Source organism: Mustelus asterias, chromosome 4 (genome assembly GCF_964213995.1).
Source record: "Mustelus asterias chromosome 4, sMusAst1.hap1.1, whole genome shotgun sequence".
NCBI lineage: Eukaryota > Metazoa > Chordata > Chondrichthyes > Carcharhiniformes > Triakidae > Mustelus > Mustelus asterias.
The window spans coordinates 19,025,369-19,049,470 of NC_135804.1; the positions used below are offsets into that span (position 1 = coordinate 19,025,369).

General features: G+C 45.7%; 1 protein-coding gene across 2 annotated transcripts in view; it reads right to left on the reverse strand.

The window, feature by feature from the left end:
• The window catches only part of cdh13 (cadherin 13, H-cadherin (heart)), a 1,022,665-nt gene that overhangs the window by 119,326 nt on the left and 879,237 nt on the right, over nucleotides 1–24,102 (reverse strand). For both annotated transcript variants that reach the window (XM_078210633.1, XM_078210635.1), the window contains exons 9-10: nucleotides 8,403–8,585; nucleotides 3,112–3,365 (exon numbers count right to left, since the gene is read on the reverse strand). In XM_078210633.1, coding sequence (XP_078066759.1) covers nucleotides 3,112–3,365; nucleotides 8,403–8,585 — 437 coding nt within the window. The remainder of the gene's footprint in view (nucleotides 1–3,111; nucleotides 3,366–8,402; nucleotides 8,586–24,102) is intronic.

Below are 24,102 nucleotides of genomic sequence, written 5' to 3' on the forward strand. Positions count from 1 at the left end.
GTCCCAGTCTATCCAGCCTCTCCTTATAACTCAAACCATCAAGTCCCAGTAGCATCCTAGTAAATCTTTTCTGCACTCTTTCTTGTTTAAGAATATCCTTTTTATAATAGGGTGACCAGAACTGTACACAGTATTCCAAGTGTGGCCTCACCAATGTCTTGTACAACTTCAACAAGACGTCCCAACTCCTGTATTCAATGTTCTGACCAATGAAACCAAGCATGCTGAATGCCTTCTTCACCACTGTCCACCTGTAACCCCACTTTCAAGGAGCTATGAACCTGTACTCTGAGATCTCTTTTGTTCTACAACTCTCCCCAACGCCCTACCATTAACTGAGTAAGTCCTGCCCTGGTTCGATTGACCAAAATGCATCACCTCGCATTTATCTAAATTAAACTCCATCAGTCATTCGTCAGCCCCATTGGCCCAATTGATCAAGATCCCGTTGCAATCCTAGATAACCTTCTATTTGGGCTTTGCTGGCGAGACCAACATTTATTATCCATTGCTAAGTGCCCTCGAGAAGGTGGTCGTGAGCTGCATTCTTGAACCACGGGCAGTCCATATATAAAACTTTAACTCAAACTGCAAACCTGTGTAGAGCAAAACACTGTGGCACACCACTTCCAAATATAGTGGTTCACACCATTGGTATTAAAGAGTTGACATCAGAATGGCACTCATCCAAAACAAGCTATCTTACACCCCTAATGCTGTACACTTTAATCAGGCACCTTGCCACACCATCTTTACTGTTTCAACAATAGAAGAATGCTGGCAGCCAGAAACAAGTGGGTAACAAACTGCACTTGTGCTAAGTGAAGACAGGCTTTAGTTACTCATGCTAAAAAGAATTAACACAGCAGTGGCAGAGTCACAGCCAGCCACTCACACCTCCATCAACCAAGATACATTGCTTGGTGTAGCATTCCTGGCAATTAGAAATGTGATGGAAGATAGCATACTCCTCCATCCTTGTAAAACAAATGAAGTCGTCATGGAACCTTAAAGTAACTGTGCTGAAGTTTTATTAAGTGTGGGGGGGGGGAGTCTACAGTGCAGAAGGAAGCCATTCAGCTCATAAAATCTGCACCGACTCTCTGAAAGAGCATCTTACCCTGCACCCCCCCCCCACCGGCCCAATTCCCATAACCCTGCGCATTTACCATGGCTAATCCACCTAACCTACACATCCTTGGATGCTAAGGAGCAATTTAGCATGGTCAATCCACCTAAGCTGCACACCTTTGAACATTGTGCAATCATCAGCAAATATCGCCACTTCTTACCTTCTAATAGAAGGTACTATTCTATGGTTCCATAAATTTACATTTTCAGGGCCAGAATGGTAGTTCAGCAGTAATTAGAAACTGAGTACACCATTAAAAACTCAGCCACACTCACTGAATAAGGTGATTTACAGCAAGGCTAATGCAGAAGTTGTTGTCAATTCAATTAGTTTGACTTGATTGCACTCTGGTGAGATTTCAACAGTGCAACGTGTGGGGAAGCATAAAATCCCTCAAAGCAGCTTCTGGATTTCCATGTTTAACTGCACATGTGTGGGCTCCAGAAATTGCTGCTAGTTTCAGTGGAATGATGACAGCAAAGACCAGGGACGCCCTGCTCTTTGCAGTAGAACCATGGTGGAGGATGCTGACTGACCAGACAAGATACAAAACCCTACTTCCATCATAATTCCTGATGGGACAATTTCTGCTTCAGAGTAAAATGCCTAACGGGCAATTGTATACTGTAAAAATATTTCTCCACTGAATTAAAGACAAGTGTCAGAGCCATTTAATGAATTACCCTTAATAGACATTAAAAGGAAATTAGAAACCTCCTGTAATCCGTGTATTGAGCGACAACCTACAACTGTGATGAGTTCACACTTCATTTCAATGCATTCCGTAATTCCTATTCTTGATTTAATTTCCATCAGTTAAAAACAATCATGTCCTAACTGAGGATAACATTGTTCTGTAAATTGATTTTTATTTGGGATATTCAAAAGCTACTTAAATATATCACATTCCTAATGACCCCCTTGCATCTGCAGAAGGATCATTTAGACCCAAGGTGTTTGCCAGGATTTTACGACCTCGCTCAGTCAAGGATCGTAAAATCCCACCTGAGGCCAATGGGGAATTCCGTTCTGCAAGCCTCTCTTGCCCCGATTCCGGGGCGGGCGTGGTGGTAAAATTTCTGCCGTTAATTCTGTTTCTCTCCACAGATACTGCCGGATCTCAGTTTATCCAGCATTTTCCGTTTTTATATCTCAGATTTCCAGCGTCCGCAGCACTTTGCTTTTACGTACATACGCACATAATGGGGCGGAATTTTACCATCCCACCCACCATTGGAATCGCAGCAGGCAAGGGGCGGACCCATGGAAAGGTCCGCTGACCTCGGGTGGAATGTTCCGGTTTTGGGTATTGAGCAAGGCCGGAAAATCCTGCCCAATCTCTCTGGGTTGTTTTAACTTTTCACTTACAGTCAGGTTTCTCTTTTGCATTCTGCTGAGGGCAGAGGACTAGATAAGCAATCTATAGATTTCACATCTAGTCCAATAACTGCATCTCAGACTGGGTATTTGGTGTGCGGTTCCAAGCAGAGGTGCAATCAGAGTGCTAAAGGTGGCAATTCACTATGGAACACATCTCTCACCTTCCTCAAACCTGTGAACGAAGGGAGCAGATTAAATTCCTGTATGACTCTTGATTTTGTACATTCTGAGTGCATGAATGCAGAACCATTTAACTCACATCTTAACCTCTGTGGTGGACCTCAGTTGTGCCTTTGTCCTATATGGACCACCGTTGTGTGTGCTTGTCATACCTGGACACATCCCCTTCCAGTTTGGGTCCTCCCCTCAGCACCTAGTATAAAGGTGGCTGTCTCCTCCCCCTTGTTCAGTCCAGGTTGGTTATATGTTGGGATCTGCTCCTGATTCTGTTGTGAATAAAAGCCTACACTTATATTGGCATATCGGTAGTCTTTCGCCTTATTGATAGCGCATCAACCTCCAAATGCCAACCCTGTTTCCTCCTTGTCTTTAGATCTGTGTAAACTCTGTCTATTTCCAACCTTATGCAGAACACTTACTTAATTGTCTGTTTCTGAAGAATATCCTGGTCAGTTGCATTCAACGTCACGACGACACTGCCGACTGGGATGTTCTCTGGCTTCACCACGATTGTTGGATCTGGATTGAAGACCGGCGGCTCGTTGGCATCGAGAACCGTGACTTGCACGGTGGTGGTAGAGCTTGACCCATAACTGATCTCAGGCATGATCGGGTCTTCATTTTCAACCTTAATCAGCAGTGTGTGAAATGCAGATCTTTCATAATCCAAAGACTGAAATGAAATCAATTAAAGAATGTTGTAGTCACTCAAGTTGTTAAATGAATTCAAAATCAGAACAGCGATTACAGACGCGAAGCAATTTCTTCAAACAGATTCATCGATTTGAAATTAATCTCTGTGAATAGCAGATCAATATTTAAAACATAACTACTCATTTGTTTCAATCAATCTATTATTGAATGTGTTGGTTCCTGAAAAGTGAAAATTGTTCCAGCGCTACTTCGTGGACATTTAGGAATTGAGTAAAAGTCCACTCAATATTTCTTCATCTTGTTTTCCTTCAGGAATTGACTCCATGTTGGAGTTCTGCAGTTTTGGCTGTGGGATTTTCCTATTATTTATGGTGGAATTTTTGATGGTTGATATCAACAGCCAATTGGAGTATGGAGCCCAACTCATTATTGTCCCCATCCAATTTTTAAAGTTTATTTATTTAAGTTTATTTATTAGTCACAAGTAGGCTTACATTAACACTGCAATCAAGTTACTGTGATAATCCCCTAGTCACCACAATCCGGCGTCTGTTCGGGTACACTGAGGGAGAATTTAGTAAGGCCAATGCACCTAACCATCATGTCTGTTGGACTATGTGAGGAAACCAGAGCACCCGGAGGAAACTCACACAGACATGGGGAGAATGTGCAAACTCTGCATAGACAGCGACCCAAGCTGGGAATCGAACCTGGGTTCCTGGCGCTTGAGGCAGCAGTGCTAACCACTGTGCCACCTCACCAGCTACATTCTCTCACTTCCTTTCGGGGGATCACTGGGTGATGGCTGATTTTTCTTTTCTTCCTTCACTGAAATTCAGACCAATTATACTCACTACTACCTGAGTACCATAACTAAGATTAGCTAATTCAACACAGGTAGTAATTCATCCACGGTTCTTTGTGATCACTACTGCACTGAGATAAGACTTCTGACCAGGATTTTCCTCAGATCATTGAAACAATTATGGGTCTCATTTAAAAGGTACCTGGATCTGCACCTTAAGTGCTGTAAGTTGCAGGGCTATGCCCATATGCAGGAAGATGGGATTAGAAAGGGCACCTGGGTGTGTGAGTTGGCATGGACAAGGTTGGCACGGTGGTTAGTTGCACTGCTGCCTCACAGTGCCAGGACCTGGATTCAATTCTGGTCTTGGATGTGTGTGTGGAGTTTTCCCCCTGTATGCGTGGGTTTCCTCTGGGTTCTCTGGTTTCCTCCCACCGTCCAAAAATGTACAGGTTAGGTGGATTGGCTGTGGTGAATTGCCTCTTAATGTCCCAAGATGTGTAGGCTAGGGGGATTAGCCAGGTAAACACGGGGGTTACAGGGTAGGGCCTGGGTAAGATAAAAAAGGATGGGTAGGTGCAGACTTAATGGGCCGAATGGCTCCTTCTATGCTGTATAATTTCTATGGTTCGCATGATCCCATCTGCTTTGGCTTGGATGTCTAATTTAACAGGCAAAACAGCGTGACAGTGAGAGTCCTGCACTTTGTTGTGTTTACAAAGCTGGGAGTGGGTAAATTATAAGTCTGAGGCACAGCAAGGAAACTCAGAAGTGACAGAGAAAAATACTGTGCTGGAGGTGCCTTAAACATAGAAAAGTGAAAGGCAGAAAACAGAACACCATAAAGAAAGAAAAACAAAAAACTTGCATTTAAACAACACCTTCCACAACTATGGATATCTAACACTGCTTTACAACAATGAAGTATATAGATTGTTACTGTTGCATTGTGGGGAACACAGCAGCCAATTTTCACAAGCAATACACACAGTCAGCAACATGGCATTGATCCGATAATTTGCTTTGGTAATGTTGATGGAGATAGATCCCTATAATGCAGAAGGAGGCCTCTAGGCTATTGAATCTGCACCGAGTCTTCAACAGAGCATCTTACCCAGGCCCTATCCCTGTATCTTCACATATTTGCCCACTAATCCTCCAACCTACACACCTTGGGACACTAAGGGGCAATTTAGCATGGCCAATCCACCTAACCTGCACATCTTTGGACTGTGGGAGGAAAGCCACGCAGACACAGGCAGAATGTGCAAACTCCACACAGACAGTCGCCCGAGGCCAGAATTGGACCTCGGTCCCTGGAGCTGTGCGGCAGCAGTGCTAACCACTGTGCTACCCTTAAATATTGACCAAGACACAATGGATAACTTCCTTGCTCTTCTATCGTCACGGAATCTTTTAGATCCATTTGAGAGGACAGACGGGTGCTGGAATTTTACCGCCTCACCCGCCCGAGGCTTGTAGGATCTTGCCTGAGGCCAACGGAGAATGCCGTTCTGCGAGCCTCGCCCAGCCCAATTCCGGGGCAGACATGCTGGTAAAAATTCCGGCAGGGATCTCGGTTTAATGTCTCATCAACAGTTAGCATCCTCAATAATCCACTGCACTGTCACTCTTAATTATTGCACTCATATCCTGGAGCGAGACTTGAAGACACAACCTTCTGCCTCAAGAGAGTGTGCTCCACCTGAGTCAAGGGTATCTGGTAGACCTTCTCACCTACCATACATATTTCCTAATATTTGCCTGAGAACTGAAAAGGCTGCTGGATTGCTTGCCCCGAGAGCATGTTCACCAAAATGTATCCGGAAATAACTCAAAAGACAATGCTAATTGGCTTGTACCATGACTAAATGTTTATTATCTGTTCAAAGCAGAAACATGCAGACAACCAGAGATGAAGAATTGCCACGGCTGGAAAATGGTTAGCTTTAGGCCCTTTGTAGGCACCAGGAGGAATCTCTGCAATTCACGGGCAGACATATTGGGCAGCTTGAGGAGTGAAAAGTTTGGCGGAGGGCTGACAGGTTCAGGTTACTAATGAACAGAGCACTTAGAGAGCTGTTGGTTCTGTTGTTCTGTTCTTGCTTCTGATTTCCAAGTCAGAGCTGCACTTTCTAAAATGAACCTGCCTTGTAGCTCTCACAGATGCTGAGTGCTTACAGAAGTAAATATCTGAGGACCAGTCCAACCCACCAGAGGAACTGCATCCTCCAACTGATTCACCCAACCCATAATGACACCTTTATTATTCTAGTAGCAGCCCAGATATGCATATTTGGCCAATGACATGGCTTAGTTAGTAAAGGTTTCCACCCAGTGAATGAGCTGGGATGAAATGATGAGGAAACAAATGTCTCTTTCTTGCTGAAGAACTTAAGGACCAAGATCGCCAAGTGCAATTCCTTAAATAGTCTATGATTCTGTCCTTTACTCACTATCTGTCCCGTGCTGAAAACTCAATTCACTTTGATCCTAACCTCTTCCTCTTATGTGGTGCTTTCGGAATGTCAGGAAATTGTGAAGTTACTGCCTGGGATTATACCCACGAAATCCTTGAGGACTGATTGAAAATCTCATAAAGAGGTAGCGGAGACAATCTCCTCTGACGTGATGCTGACAGTCAAAATGCTGGCAGAGTACACAACTCACATCTCCAACAACCAAAAGAGAAAACGCTGGAAAATCTCAGCAGGTCTGGCAGTATCTGCAAGAGAGAAAAGAGCTGACGTTTCGGGTTCAGGTGACCCTTTGTCAGATGCCCTAAAAGGCATCGAAACTGGGATATATTTATATTGCAGGGTGAGGGAATGAAAGATGAATCGTAGGCACAAAACCAAGGGGAAAGGCTGCCAGTGGCAGTGCACAGAGCGAATAGGAGGTGTGGATGGCCAAACGGCAGAGAAGCTGAAATCAGAGGGTAAACTGTGACAGAGGAAGTTATGGGGGTGGAATGAGTGGGAGAGAGGTAAAATTGAGAAAAAGGGGGAATGTGGAAGCAAAGGTAAAGAAAGGGGGGATAAAATAGGGGGCGAGAGTGGGGGTGAGACCCTACAGTATGCCTTTTAGCTTTGACAAAGTGTCATCTGGACCCGAAATGTCAGCTCTTTTCTCTCCTTACAGATGCTGCCAGACCGGCTGAGATTTTCCAGCATTTTCTCTTTTGGTTTCAGATTCCAGCATCCGCAGTAATTTGCTTTTATCACATCTCCAATATAATGGCATGAAGTGAAGAACACTCTGGAGAGTGTGATAATCAATGTAGATCAGTGTGCAGCGCCATGACTTCAGGAGGATGCTTTAAGAGCAGTTATCACATCTGAATTAGCATAATTGATTATTTTCAGAAATGGTTTGAAGAGAGCCCGAGCTCAGTGCTTTCGAGGCTTAAATGGGACTGTTCATCCTATTCTGATATATACCATCAATCCAACTGAGCTTGTGAGGATCATAGGATCATAGATCATAGAATCCTACAGTGCAGGAGGAGGCCATTCAGCCCATCGAGTCTGTACCGACTACAATCCCACCCAGGCCCTATCCCCATAACCCCATGCATTTACCCTCACTAGTTCCCCTGACACTAAGGAGCAATTGAGAATGGCCAATCCAACTCATCCACACATCTTTGGATGGTGGGAGGAAACTGGAGCACCCGGAGGAAACCCACGCAGACACGGGGAGAATGTGCAAACTCCACACGGACAGTCACCCAAGCTGGGAATCGAACCAGTATTCCTGGTGCTGTGAGGCAGCAGTGCTAACCACTGTGCCACCGTGCTGCCCAAGTGAACATTGCTGTTTTTTATGGCAGTGACAATGCAACTAAATCAATACAGCTCCTTCCAAAACCAGAGGCGTACTGGTTTGAATGTGCTAGCAAAATGCTCTGAAAGCTGCTGCTTCAGCACTGCCTGATTCACTGGGATAAAGCCATGGGTACAGGTCCAGCCATGAGCTTCATAATCTCCAGGCGTTCATTCCGATAGACCCAGAGAAGAGGAGTTTAAGATTGCAAGCGAGAAGTGTTTTGGATAGGGGCTGTGATGATGGATGCAGAAAATAGGAACAAGTAAAAAAATATTGTTTTTAAAAAGAGACATCCTTAACACATGGCAATGATTGATTTTGTCTCCCTCAAATAATTTTGCAGTCCGGCATCTCACATATTTGATACAATCGTCTTGTATTTCCCAAAGAACGTTTAAGATTGAGCGAGGAAAGCACACTTACTTTGTCAACAAATAACATTCCCTCATTGTTCTTTGGATTGGTCTCGATTTTAAAGTTCATGTCAGGGTTTCCATTGATAATGGTGTAGACAGCTCTCCAAGCTCCAGTAGCCGGGTCATCATTGTCCTCCACAGTAAGATTCACTATAATTCCGGTAAATCCTTCGTTCACTGTCGCTTGGAACTGATATGAAAAAAGCCAACATTGTTATCATTAAGTGGCTGCAAGTCTTCAATTAGCACAGTCATCAGACAAAATAAATTATTCAAGTGCTCTACCTCATTTTCTATGCTCTTTGTAGTCTTGTTTTGATTCCTAACAGTCTGTGATGTTTCCTATCACCAGATTATTCAAGTGTTATTCCGACCTTCTGCAGAAATTGCATTTATATCAAAGTGTGAACCGCACACGATATTTGAATAACTTTTTATTTGTTGTGATTGCATTTGCATAGACTGTGAATACAAGCCTGTTCATCTATGTGTACAATAGATTTAAGTGGTGATGGCCTAGTGGTATTATCGCTAGACCATTAATCCAGAAACTCTGCCAATATTCTGAGGACCCGGGTTCGAATCCCGTCACGGCAGATGGTGGAATTTGAATTCAATAAAAAATATCTGGAATTAAGAATCTACTGATTACCATGAAACCATTGTCAACTGTCGGAAAAACCCATCTGGTTCACTAATGTCCTTTAGGGCGGATATCTGCCGTCCTTGCCAGATCTGGCCTACATGTGACTCCAGAACCACAGCAATGTAGTTGGTTCTCCAAGGGCAACTGGGATGGGTAATAAATACTGGCCAGCCAGTGACACCCATGCCCCACGAATGAATAAAGATAAAGTCAACTTAGGAAACAGGTAGCCCTTGTTGATGGGTGGAGCTTCCAAGTATGCAACTTACAAGTTCTAATGGCTACAGTCTCAAAGTGGGGAATCATAACTGCCTCCCCCATTTGAAGCACATTTAATCATTTTACATCGAAAGCAATGATATAATCCATAGAATCCCTAAAGTACAGAAAGAGGCCACTCGGTTCATCAAGTGTGCACCGATCACGATCCCACCCAGACCCTATTCCCATAACCCCATGCATTTACCCTGCTAGTCCCCCTGACACTAACGGCCAATTTAGCATGGACAATCCACATAACCTGCACATCTTTGGAGTGTGGGAGGAAACCATAGCACCCGGAGGAAACCCATGCAGACACTCCACACAGCCAATGACCCAAGCCGGGAATCGATCCCGGGTCCCAGGCGTTGTGAGGCAGCAGCGCTAACTACTGTGCTACCATGCCAGCCAAAGATGGCTCTGAAGGTTACCTAAGATGGCTCTGAAGGGTAAAACCAGGAGGCTAGCGAGTGGAATCTGTTCCCAAAATATACTACTCATACTTGAAGCGTTTCTTGCCATCCATTGGCCATAACACCTAGAGGTAAAATTGGCCAAAAGGAGCTCTGGATATTTTGTCACGCTTGATTATTTCAGAGCAGCAAATGTGTCGGAGCCTTCCAGCCAACTCTGGCCCATACCAGACATTCTTCATGAGCTCTCAAATGATTCCATCAACATTGGAGATTTTTATAACCACCACACTACTGAAGACTACACAGAGTCAAATCAAAATGGTGCTGACCTTTTGGACTGGACCTCACTCTAAGACCTTGACCTCATCCTTGACACAAAACAATGAGATACTTTTCATTCTACCACACGGAAGTTGCACGACTCTCCTCACATCCCTGGGATAACAACACAGGTAACTTGAAACTATAAGCAGTGCATTGACAAACTTTCAACAGTGAACGTTGTGTGATCCTTCCTAAAGTTGATGGAGCCATACTTAACAGGCGGACCAATAAAAACCTTCAGAAAGGTTTCAGAAAGAATATTGTCCAAGTTTTACACAATTCATTAATTCCAACATCAATTGCATCCTGAACAATGGTCTGGATATTTACAGGAAGGCTTTTGAAGATTGGCGGGGGGAATGTGAGTCGTGCTAGGAGAATAAAAACATGTGTAGAACCCAATAAAGCCAGGGACATGGAGCTTGTAACAACCTTATGGGTAGCACAGTGGTTAGCACTGCTGCCTCACAGCGCTAGGGGCCTGGATTCCATTTCCGGCTTGGGTCACTGTCTGTGCGGATTCTGCACGTTCTCCCCATATCTGCATGAGTTTCTTCCGGATGCTCCAGTTCCCTGCCACAGTCCAAAAGACGTGCGGGTTAGGTGCATTGGCCATACTAAATTCTCCCTTAGTACCCGAAGAGGCGCCAGAGTGTGGCGACTAGGAGATTTTCACAATAACTTCATTGCAGTATTAATGTAAGCCTACTTGTGATACTAATAAATAAACTGTAAATAAATAGATAAATAATAAACTTTAACCTTATCAGCAGAGACCTCATTTGGGCTGGCATTCTCTGCTGCCAGTGAGAATGGAAAGATTGACGCTCAGCCAAAATTCCATTCACAGCAGCAAGACCGGAGAATCCCAGCCACGGGCAACATCAGAGAATCCCAGACTTGCACTTTTTGGATCTGCTTCATGGTGAAAGCTGGTCAAATCAGCAGCCTGGCTGGAGGCCAGGGTGGGGAATAAAAAACAGTAGCAGAATCGACACTGCAGCCAAGTAACCTGGGGGATGGCACTTGGCAGCTGGAGCTTGGATGGGATTGGAAAACATGGCAGGACGCGAGAGACTGCAATTAGCAGAGGGGCGGGTGCAGCACGCCTGTTCCTCCTGGTCTCCAGAGAGTTGAAAAAAAAAATTGCTTCATGGAGTCAACAGGTTCTGTCTCTCTTTCACTGCTGGGTTTCCCTGATCCTTAGAAACCGGTGCAGCAGCAGAGTATTTTAACCCATTACCAGATTCCTGGACACCATGATATCCACCATCATGAAGAAGCAGCTGGCACATGTGTGCCGTGCATTGGGGTTACACTGCCCTACAGTCTTGAACTGATTCCCCCTCACTGCTCCATCCTGTCCCCTCTCCCATCCCTCATGGTATTTTGGGGGGGGGGGGGCTGTAACATTGAGGCTCATTTCTCTAGTTGAACCATAGACTTTCAAAAACAATAATGCAAAGATAATAAATGGAATTTCCACCCTGACAACTCTTGATGCATGAGTTAATATGACATTGGTTACTCTTTGTTGATTGTTTTAATACAAGAATTTAACACATGAATGGGCGGCACGGTGGCGCAGTGGTTAGCACTGTTGCCTCACAGCGCCAGGGTCCCGGGTTCAATTCCAGCCTTGGGTGACTGTGTGGAGCTTGCACGTTCTCACCGTGTCTGCGTGGGTTTCCTCCGGGTGCTCTGGTTTCCTCCCACAGTCTAAAGATGTGTGAGTTAGGTTGATTGGCCATGCTAAATTGACCCTAGTGTCAGGGGGACCAGCAGGGTAAATAGGTGGGGTTAAGGGGATAGAGCTTGGATGGGATTGTGGTTTGTGCAGACTTGATGGGCCAAATGGCCTCCTTCTGCACTGTAGAGATCCTGTGATTCTATGAATTGAAGTAATTAGCAGAAAAAGGTGACGGACAAAGCAAAAATAGGCTTGATCAATAATCGTTATTTTTAAAATCTCCTTCTCAAAATGGAGACTAAACAGGAAACGTTTTCCCTGTAGTTGATGGCAAATATGAATATGCACATAATTTCTCTTTGATATAAATGCATTTCACTGTTGAAAAACTAATTGCTATAAAATTCAACTGCTAGTTCCAGATAATAACTCCGTATGGTTACAGATATGAACGCGACTTGTTATCTGCACAACTGCGTACCAATAAACTCCCTTAGCTAATCATTTCTGGTGGGTCAAGAAAATTATGAATTCAGCTTATCAAGGTGAAATCAGTCACTTTTCAAATCCAGTGTCGGTATCAAATAATTGCAGGGCAGAAGCAGAGCAAATCTGTCCCTACATTGTTGAGATATTGTGTCTTTATCTCAGCCTCAAATAAGCACTCATTATTATACCAATGTGACATTTCCATCCCCTACACCAACCATCCTTGTACATACTCAAGAGATAATACCCATGCACTGTTCAGCATCATCAAATTACAGTAAATTTCCTGTTATTGACTTGGAGACAAAATTGCTTTGAGACTAACCTAAACTCATTTAATTTAATTGCTATAGAGGAGACATCTTATCATGCTGGGAAGGATTCAAATTTGAGGCACAGAGATAGGAGTGCAATGATTTGACATAGGGGGGAATTTTACCATTTTGAGTCGAAGTGCCGGATCCGGGCGTCAAATGGATCCGCGCCTGGAATCCTCTTTCCAGCGCGCCCATACGCGTTTTGCCGGCTCCGGCCCGATCCGCGTTGTGGGCGGGGCTTAGCGCTGGCGGACCGATCGGAGCTCTGAACTGCACATGCGCAGTTCGAAAACAAACTGACAGAGCGCGCCCGGGCGCGAAAGAAAAAGCAGAAAGAGCGGCTCTCTGATGGCCATCCTCTGGTCGGGGGGTGGGGGGCGGGGGGAGGGGTTGTGACCGATCATCCCCTGGGGGGTGGGAGGGGAGGGGGTGTGACCGATCATCCCCTGGGGGGTGGGAGGGGAGGGGGTGTGACCGATCATCCCCTGGGGGGTGGGAGGGGAGGGGGTGTGACCGATCATCCCCTGGGGGGGCGGGGGGGGGGGGGGGGGGTAGGGGGGGGGAGGAGAGGGGGGTGTGACGTATCATCCCCTGGGGGGGGAGGAGAGGAGGTGTGACATATCATCCTCTGGGGGAGGCCGGGGGGGGGAGGGAGGAGGGGAGGGGGGGGTGTGACATCTCATCCTCTGGTCGGGGGCGGTTCCACTGCCAGTCTGTGGCCGATCCCTCCTGGCACCATCACTGGTACACTACCAGTCACAGATTACTCTTCCCTGCAAGTGCAAGAGAGCGGGAGAGATGGCTGTGGCTGGCAGTGTACCAGTGATGGTGTCAGGAGGGATCGGCCGCAGACAGGCAGCGGAACCCACACGACCAGAGGATGAGATGTCACAACCCCTCTCCTTCCCCCCCGCCCCACCCAGGGGATGATACGTCACACCCTCTCACCTCCTCCCATCCCGACCAGAGGATGACCTGGGTCAGGGAGCCGTTGCAGTCTCTGACCCCGCTCTTCGGAGGCTGCAGCGGCGACTTCAGACTTTTATTTTGCAGGTCGGTAACAGCGCGGACGTGGATCGGGACAGAAGACGGTAAAGTGGGATTTGGCGGTAGAGTTGGGCGTGCGGTTCATTAAGTCGATTTAAATGCATGCAAATGCATTTAAATCGTTGCGCTGTCTGATTTGGGCAATGGCCGGACCCGCGCCCGAATCGGGTGTCGGTAAAGGTGCGATCTGCTCGGATTCGGGTGCAGATCACGTAAAAGACCCGACGCCCAACTTTACCGTGATTTCACACCCGAAAACGGGCGCGAAGTTTTGGCAAAATCAGGCCCATAGTGTCCAACCTAATCGCTTCATCCTCGCAACTCATCTCCCCTTTCAAATGCTTGGTACAGTCCCACTCAAGTGTTGGGGCCATTCAAGTATCCTATTATCCAGTACCCAGATAAGTGTACATGTTGCAAGCTGGGCTCGTGTGGTAACATGACCCCTTTAAGAGGGTGATCCTTTGAGGGTCACTTGATTGGGCCGGACCCTACGGTGGCAAGCACTGCAGCCTCACAGTGTCGGGGACCCGTGTTCGATTCCTGGCTTGGGTCACTGTCTGTGTGGAGTTTGCACGTTCTCCCCGTGTCTGCCTGGGTTTCCTCCGGGTGCTCCGGTTTCCTCCCACAGTCCAAAGATATGCGGGTTAGGTGGATCGGCCATGCTAAAATTGCCCCTTAGTGTCAGGGGAACTAGCTAGCGTAAAATGTATGGGATTATGGGGATAGGGCCTGGGTGGGATTGTAGTCGGTGCAGACTCGATGGGCCAAATGGCCTTCTGCATTGTAGGGATTCCATGTTCTATGATCCATGGAGAGGCCGCGTGGAAAACTGAGCCAATCGTGAACAATGACGCACATCCTGGGACAGGGAGGAACCTCAGTTGGAGTTGGAGAGGTGTAGAGAATAGACCTGTGCATTAGCTTTGCCAGATCATTATCTTGTACATATGTTATTACGAATAAGTTGTTCATTGTTGAAGCCACAGCGCGCCTCCTTTCACTTTACAACACTGGCATGAGAAAAAACTACACATTCAATCGTGTGAATGAAGCTCTGGTGAAGGGTCATCTACACTCGAAACGTTGGCTCTATTCTCTGCCCACAGATACTATCAGAACTTCTGAGATTTTCCAGCATTTTCTGTTTTTGTTCCAACTCAATAAGGTTCCATCTATAGAAATTGCCTCGACAGTCAATGGCCGGGCGTCGATAAATAAATCGAAAGAATGGTCATCCAACCAGTTGTGAAACCTAGCAGTTATTGCCATGAAGTTTGACACCATCCAGTAGAAAGCAGCCTGGATTGGCACCACATCAACATCCACTCCCTCCACCACCGATGCTCAGTAGCAACAGTGTGTACTATCTACAAGATGCGTGGCAGCAACTCACCAAAGATCCTTAGACAGCAACTTCCCACCCCACAACTACTTGGCAAATGTGCAGCCATGGGGGTGGCCAGGTCGGCCTTGGTCAAGACTGCACACTGACTTCACAGGACATATGTTCCTCAACCTGGCTGATACGGATTCAAAATGGCCGGATGCCCACCTTATGGAGTCTACAATGGCAGCAGCCAGCATTGGCAAGTTACGGCAGATTTTTTGCCTTCCATGGCATCCCAGAGGTCTTAGTATCAGACAATGGCACATCATTTACACTGGAGGAGTTTTAAACATTTGTTAAGTCAAACGGTATTCACCACGCTCAGTCAGCCCCTTACCACCCAGTTCAAAATGGTTCAACAATGGCAGGATGAGCCGTACAAACATTCAGATCATTGATGAAAAAGCAAACTCATGGGACACTGCTTTTACGTTTGGCTAGTTTCTTGCTGTTGTATAATACTATGCTGAAAGCGACCACAGGGGTTATACCAATGAATTATTAATTGGACGCCACCTACAAATTTGTTTGGATTTGGCATTTCCAGATTTGCTGGGGAGAGTGGAGGTTAGACAAGCCTCCCAGAAAGAAAATCATGAGTTTTCCAGGTTGATGATTTTGTTATGGTCAGAGATTTTGGTGGAAGACCGACATGAGTGGCAGGCAAAACTGTGGGAAGAACGGGTGGGGTCTCATAAGTTGTACAAGATTACCAAGTAACAAAACATGTGGATCATTTGAGGAAGAGAGTGGCCCTGCTTCAGAGGACCAACAGATGTGTTCTGTGGTGGACTTGGGCATGCTAAATGCTGATTCAGGGGTTCCTGTGGTTAATGTGGAGCAGAGGCAACCCACAATTTCTGAAGCTGAGGCGTTAGAAGCTACTGAGGAGGATGTCGACCCCGGATTGATGAGTTTGCCTTTTGCATCTGCCTGCCCGGGTTCTATACTCACTGAAGGATACAGCACCATGTTGAGACGTTCCTCCAGAATCTAGAAGTCTCCAGAGCGATTTATTGACTTGGCGAATGAACCTTTTCTCTTGGGTGCACCTGATGTGTTATTGTGTCATGTAAGCCAATGTTTAATGATGTTCCTTTTGTTTTATTTCATAGATGGACTCAGGAACTGGGGGTGGGGGGGGGGGGGGGGGGGGGGTGTGGGGTGGGTGGGGGGGGGGCGCGGGCGGCGGGGAGAGGAGGAGTGTGAGCCAATTGGGAACTAGGGCATGCATCCTGGGTTGGGGAGGAACCTCAGTTGGAGACAGGGAAGAGTAGAGAGTAGACTCCTGTGTTAGTTTTACATTATTACTACAAAATCATTCATTGTTGAAGTCACAACGAATTGTCTTTGATTTTCTAAAGCATGTATCTTTTTTTTATTCATTCGTGGGACATGGGCATCACTGGCTGGCCAGCATCTATTGCCAATCCCTAGTTGGCCTTGAGAAGGTGGTGGTGAGCTGCCTTCTTGAAACACTGCAGTACACGTGCTGTGGGTTGACCCACAATGCCATTAGGGAAGGAATTCCAGGATTTTGACCCAGTGACTGCGAAGGAACGGCGATATATTTCCAAGTCAGGATGGTGAGTGGCTTGGAGGGGAACTTGCAGGTGGTGGCATTCCCATGTACCTGCGGCCTCTCCTTCTAGATGAAAGTAGTTGTGGGGTGGGAAGTTGCTGTCTAAGGATCTTTGGTGAGTTGCTGCCACGCATCTTCTAGATAGTACACACTGTTGCTACTGAGCATCGGTGGTGGAGGGAGTGGATGTTTGTTGATGTGGTGCCAATCCAGGCTGCTTTCTACTGGATGGTGTCAAACTTCATGATTGCTTCCCCCAAGTTATACCCTGGGATTTTCATGCTCCCTATCCAGCAGTGTGAAAGCAGTTATGATTTGACCGTCCACGCTCGTGGCCTCAATGGGGTTGAGCTGGAGGATCAGAAGCAAAGCCAGGACAGCCAGGTAGTAGGCTCATATCAGTAAATGGAAGGATAGCTCGAGACCCAGTGGCTGCAAGAATGAACGGGACAAAGTAGGTTCAAGAAAGAATCAATGAAGATTTGATGCTGGATCCTGAACTTCCTAACTCACAGACCACAATCAGTGAGGATAGGCAACACCTCCTCCACGATCCTCCTCAACACTGGTGCTCCACAAAGCTGTGTTCTCAGCCCCCTACTATACTCCTTATACACTAATGACTGTGTGGCCAAATTCCCCTCCAATTCGATTTTCAAGTTTGCTGACGACACCATCGTAGTGGGTGGGATATCAAATAATGATAAGACCGAGTACAGGAATGAGATAAAGAATCTGGTGAACTGGTGCAGCAACAATAATCTCTCCCACAATGTCAACAAAACGAAGGAGATTGTCATCAACTTCAGGAAGCGTAAAGGAGAGTGCAGAATGTAGTGTTACAGTCATAGCTAGGGTGTAGAGAAAGATCAACTTAATGCAAGGTAAGTCCATTCAAAAGTCTGCCCTTCTCTACATCAACGGGGACGAAATAGAAAGGGTCGAGAGCTTCAATTTTTTAGGTGTCCAGATTACCAACAACCTGTCCTGATGCCCCCATGCTGACACTGTAGTTAAAAAAGCCCACCAACGCCTCTACTTTCTCAGAAGACTAAGGGAATTTGGCATGTTAGCTGTGACTCTCACCAACCTTTACAGGTGCACTATAGAAAGCATTCTTTCTGGTTGTATCACAGCTTGGTATGGCTCCTGCTCTGCCCAATACCACAAGGAACTACAAAAGGTTGTGAAGGCAGCCCAGTCCATCACGCAAACCAGCCTCCCATCCATTGACTCTGCCTACACTTCCCGCTGCCTCGGCAAAGCAGCCAGCATAACCAAGGGCCCCACACACCCCGGACATTCTCTCTTCCACTTTCGGGAAAAAGATATAAAATTCTGAGGTCAGGTACCAACCGACTCAAAAACAGTTTCTTCCCTGCGGCTGTCAGACTTTTGAATGGACTTACCTTGCATTAAGTTGATCTTTCTCTACACCCTAGCTATGACTGTAACACTACATTCTGCACTCTCTCATTTCCTTCTCAATGAACAGTATGCTTTGTCTGTACAGCGCGCAAGAAGCAAGACTTTTCACTGTATATTGATACATGTGGCAATAATAAATCAAATCAAATCAAATGCGTGTATAATTTAATTACGGTGTCTAGTGATGAAACAGTTACTGAAGTAAACTGTGCTCAGCCCAGCAATCACAGTCCTAAATAATATCTTTAAAATAATTAGGTAAGAATGCATTGTTGAGATAAACTGTTTATGGTTGGCCAGCTTTATCTCAGTCAGTGTAGTTTTGGACAATGTCGTGTCTCATAAAGAATTTAATTTGTTGAGATATGCTGCACATAGCTTATTAGCCTTGTTTAACACCACCACCCCCCACCCCCCAGTCTCAACCCATCAAGCTGACAATAACCAATCAACCTTATCTTCTCCAGCCTCCTGCTGTTGGATAACAGCTACACATCTTGAGACTCCGGTTGCAAAGGTCAGGTTGCAACTGATTGCAAGACTGGTATAAATACCAATGATTGTGAGAGGTCAGTAGCAGAGGTTAACCTACATAGGTGAACTGAATATATTATCTATCTGTTCATCTTTCCGATAGATCTAATATAGCAATTGATATAAACATGTGACCTCTATGAGAAGGATGGTCTACACCTTAATCAGAAGGGGACCAATATCCTGGGGGGTAAATTTGCTAAGGCCATGCAGGGAGGTTTAAACTGATTCGGGGGGGGGGAGGGATCCTGAGTAGTGGGGCTGAAAGTGAGGGATGCATGGATGGGGACTGCAATGCACGGCATTGCAGAGGTGGGGTGGAGCAGGGTTTGAAATGTGTATACTTCAATGCCAGGAGTATTCACAATAAAGTGGGTGAACTTGCAGCGTGGATCAGTACCTGGGACTTCGATGTTGTGGCTATTTCAGAGACATGGATAGAGCAGGGGCAGGAATGGATGCTGCAGGTCCCGGGGTTCAAATGTTTTAGTCGAAGTAGGGAAGGAGGTAGAAGAGGGGGAGGGGTAGCATTATTGGTCAGAGATTGTATCACAGTGTCAGAGAGGAGGTTTGATGAGGACTTATCTGTTGAGGTAGTATGGGCGGAGATTAGAAATAGGAGAGGAGAGGTCACCCTGTTGGGAGTCTTTTATAGACCTCCTAAAAGTTCTAGAGAGGTTGAGGAAAGGATTGCGGAGTCAATCCTGCTTAGGAGTGAAAGTAATAGGGCAATTGTTATGGGGGATTTTAACTTGACTAATATTGACTGGAATTGTTATAGCTCTAGCTCGTTAGAGGGGTCAGTTTTTGTTCAAAGCGTGCAGGAAGGTTTTTTGACTCAGTATGTAGACAGGCCAACTAGAGGTGAGGCTATATTGGATCTGGTGCTGGGAAATGAGCCAGACCAGGTGCTAGACTTGGAAGTTGGTGTGCATTTTGGTGATAGTGACCACAATTCGGTTACGTTCACCTTAGTGATGGAAAGGGATAGGCATGAACCTCGGGCCAGTGGTTTTAGCTGGGGGAAGGGTAATTATGAGGCTATTAGGAGAGAATTAGGAAACATAGGTTGGACTAGGAGATTACAGGGACTGGGAACGTCCGACATGTGGAGTTTTTTCAAGGAGCAGCTACTGCGAGTCTGTGATAGGTATGTCCCTGTCAGGCAAGGAGGAATTGGTAGGGCTAGGGAACCGTGGTGCACCAAAAAAGTTTCTTTGTTGGTTAAAAAGAAAAAGGAGGCTTATGTTCGGATGAGACGTGAGCACTCGGGTAGTGCACTAGAAAGCTTTAGATTGGCTAAGAGGGAGTTGAAGAGCGAGCTTAGAAGGGCTAAAAGGGGACATGAGAAGACTTTGGCGGATAGGGTTAAAGAGAATCCTAAGGCGTTCTATAGGTATGTCAAGAACAGAAGGTTGGTTAGGGCAAGTTTAGGGCCAGTTATAGATGGCAGAGGGAAGTTATGTGTGGAACCGGAGGAGATTGGTGAAGCATTGAACCAATATTTCTCTTCGGTGTTCACGCAAGGGGACATGAATATAGCTGAGGAGGACACTGGGTTGCAGGGGAGTAGAATAGACAGTATTACAGTTGATAAGGAGGATGTGCAGGATATTCTGGAGGGTCTGAAAATAGATAAATCCCCTGGTCCGGATGGGATTTATCCAAGGATTCTCTGGGAGGCAAGAGAAGTGATTGCAGAGCCTCTGGCTCTGATCTTCAGGTCGTCGTTGGCCTCTGGTATAGTACCAGAAGATTGGAGGTTAGCGAATGTTGTCCCATTGTTTAAGAAGGGGAACAGAGACTTCCCCGGGAATTATAGACCGGTGAGTCTCACTTCTGTTGTCGGCAAGATGTTGGAAAAAATTATAAGGGATAGGATTTATAGTTATTTGGAGAGTAATGAATTGATAGGTGATAGTCAGCATGGTTTTGTGGCAGGTAGGTCGTGCCTTACTAACCTTATTGAGTTTTTTGAGAAAGTGACCAAGGAGGTGGATGGGGGCAAGGCAGTGGACGTGGTATATATGGATTTTAGTAAGGCGTTTGATAAGGTTCACCATGGTAGGCTTCTGCAGAAAATGCAGATGTATGGGATTGGGGGTGATCTAGGAAATTGGATCAGGAATTGGCTAGCGGATAGGAAACAGAGGGTGGTGGTTGATAGTAAATATTCATCATGGAGTGCGGTTACAAGTGGTGTACCTCAGGGATCTGTTTTGGGGCCACTGCTGTTTGTAATATTTATTAATGATCTGGATGAGGGTATAGTTGGGTGGATTAGCAAATTTGCTGATGACACCAAAGTCGGTGGTGTGGTAGACAGTGAGGAAGGGTGTCGTAGTTTGCAGGAAGACTTAGACAGGTTGCAAAGTTGGGCCGAGAGGTGGCGGATGGAGTTTAATGCGGAGAAGTGTGAGGTAATTCACTTTGGTAGGAATAACAGATGTGTTGAGTATAGGGCTAACGGGAGGACTTTGAATAGTGTGGAGGAGCAGAGGGATCTAGGTGTATGTGTGCATAGATCCCTGAAAGTTGGGAATCAAGTAGATAAGGTTGTTAAGAAGGCATATGGTGTCTTGGCGTTTATTGGTAGGGGGATTGAATTTAGGAGTCGTAGCGTTATGTTGCAACTGTACACAACTCTGGTGCGGCCGCACTTGGAGTACTGTGTGCAGTTCTGGGCCCCACATTACAGGAAGGATGTGGAGGCTTTGGAGAGGGTGCAGAGGAGGTTTACCAGGATGTTGCCTGGTATGGAGGGGAGATCCTATGAGGAGAGGCTGAGGGATTTGGGATTGTTTTCGCTGGAAAGGCGGCGGCTAAGAGGGGATCTTATTGAAACATATAAGATGATTAGAGGTTTAGATAGGGTGGATAGTGATAGCCTTTTTCCTCTGATGGAGAAATCCAGCACGAGGGGGCATGGCTTTAAATTGAGGGGGGGTAGTTATAGAACCGATGTCAGGGGTAGGTTCTTTACCCAGAGGGTGGTGAGGGATTGGAATGCCCTGCCAGCATCAGTTGTAAATGCGCCTAGTTTGGGGGCGTTTAAGAGATCCGTAGATAGGTTCATGGACGAAAAGAAATTGGTTTAGGTTGGAGGGTCACAGTTTTTTTTTTAACTGGTCGGTGCAACATCGTGGGCTGAAGGGCCTGTTCTGCGCTGTAATGTTCTATGTTCTATGTTCTACATAGAAACTAGGAGCAGGAGTAAGCATTCAGCCCTTCGATAAGTAACGTACTTTCAAAGGTTTAAATCAGACTTCACTGGACCCACTTTCTGAGGAGACAATAGAGATACAGAAGTCTATTTTAGGGGTTAACCCCCTGTCCTTGAACGGTGTCGGGGAGATGTTCAATCTAATTTTACTTTGGAAGCCTTAGAGCACTGGTTCCCAAACTTTTTTCACTGGGCCGCACTTTCGGAATAAAAATTTGCTCGCGCCACACCGAATTTTTTATTGATAAGAAATACATTCAAAAACAAAAAAAAAACTCCGAGCAGTGCTTGATTCATAACATAGAACACAACTACTTTATAATATGATCATGGGACATCCAGAAAGTATAAAACAATCACTTTGGAAAAATATCTAATCCATGTTTAAATGTTTCTTTGATTGTTCTTGAATCTTCCTGCCACATTTTGACTTTTAAAAAGCATTTAGACAGTTACATGGGTAAGATGGGTATAGAGGGATATGGGCCATATGCAGGCAATTGGGATTAGCTTAGGGGTTTAAAAAAAAGGGGCGGCATGGAGAAGTTGGACCGAAGGGCCTGTTTCCATGCTGTAAATCTCTATGACTGTATGACTATGACTCGTGGGAGAGACTAGAACTCGAGGGCACAACCTCAGAGTGAAGGGACGCTCCTTTCAAACTGAGATGAGGAGGAGTTTCTTCAGCCAGAGGGTGGTGAATTTGTGGAACTCATTACCATAGAGGGCTGTTGAGGCCAGGTCACTAAGTGTCTTTAATATAGAGATAGGTAGGTTCTTGATCAATAAGGGGATCAAGAGTTACAGGGAGAAGGCACGAGAATGGGAATGTGAATCACATCAGCCATGATTGAATGGTGGAGCAGACTCAATGGGCTGAATGGCCTAATTCTGCTCCTATATCATCTGATCTTATGGCATCTCTGTTGTCAGCCTAAACCAAGCATTATTTCCCGGCATATGTTAATAAGAGGCCTAATGTGTATTTAAGAACTCCTCCCTAAAACAGGACTATCTATAATTGTAAAGTTTATTAGTGATACAAGTAGGCTTATATTAACAAGGCAATGAAGTTACTGTGAAAATCCCCTACTCGCCACACTCTGGCGTCTGCTCGGGTACACTGAGGGAGAATTTAGCATGGCCAATGCACCTAACCAGCACGTCTTTGCTGGGAGGAAACCGGAGCACCCGAAGGAAACCCACACAGACACGGGGAGAACATACATACTCCGCACAGGCAGTAACTCAAGTCAGGAACCGAACCCGGGTCCCTGGCGTGTGAGGCAGCAATGCTAACCATTGTGCCACCATGCCGCCCTAAGGCGATGAGGCCAAATGAGTGGCTGCCACCAAAAATGGAGGCATCTTTTTATTATAAAGTGCATCGATGTGTAGTCAGGAGAAGCAGAAGCAGTGCCAGACCTGGGCCAACCTGACCCTCGGCTTCAGCAGCAAGCTCCCTGAGGACCAACACCAACTGGACCTTAGATCCACCTCTCCGGGTTTACATCAGCCTTGGGAAACTAACAATTTCCATCCACCCATCTTTGCTCCAGTAATGGAAGCAACGAGCTCACAAAATTTATAAATAATTAATCTCAAAATATGTTTGACGGCAAAATATTTTCGACTTGTGCAAGCTGTTTCACATTCCGCATAATTTCCCTGGGTGACAACTTAATTACTACATTACGATAATAATCCTTATTAATTCTATCAATTGAAATAAACCTACAGTTAGGTTTTATTAAACTCCTCCCTGAGCTGTGTTAAATCATATTTCTATTTGCACAGTTGTCTTCTCGACTATAATCAATATAACTATCACATATTGCAGCAAAGATATCAACAAACTAAATGCAATGTAATAGTGACTTCAGTGAAATAATAATTAAACCATAGACAACAGCAAAATTAAAAAGATACTGGGTGAAATTGTGTTATTTCATATGAGCACACTACCAACACTGTATAGAATGTAATGGTGTAACTGAGTGGAACAAGGATTATTTCAAGTGACCAAAGTCACTGGAGTTATTTGGAGATGGGCGATGGGTTAGGGTGAGTGGGTTTGGGTTAGGGTTGGAGTTAAGGCTGACAGACCCATGTCTTCCAAAGTGTTAAACCTTAAATGCAGTTCTGGTCACCACACTACCAGAAGCTTTGGAAAAAGTGCAAAGAAGGTTCAGCAGGATGTTGCCTGGTCTCAAGAGTGTTGGCTATGAGGAGAGGTCTCTAGTTGGAGCTTCCTGGTCTCATTTCTGTACATCAGAAGGCACAAAGAATGGAGAGAGTAAAGAGTTGGAGAGAGTGCAAAGAAGGTTAACCAGGATGTTGCCTGGTCTCGAGAGTGTTGG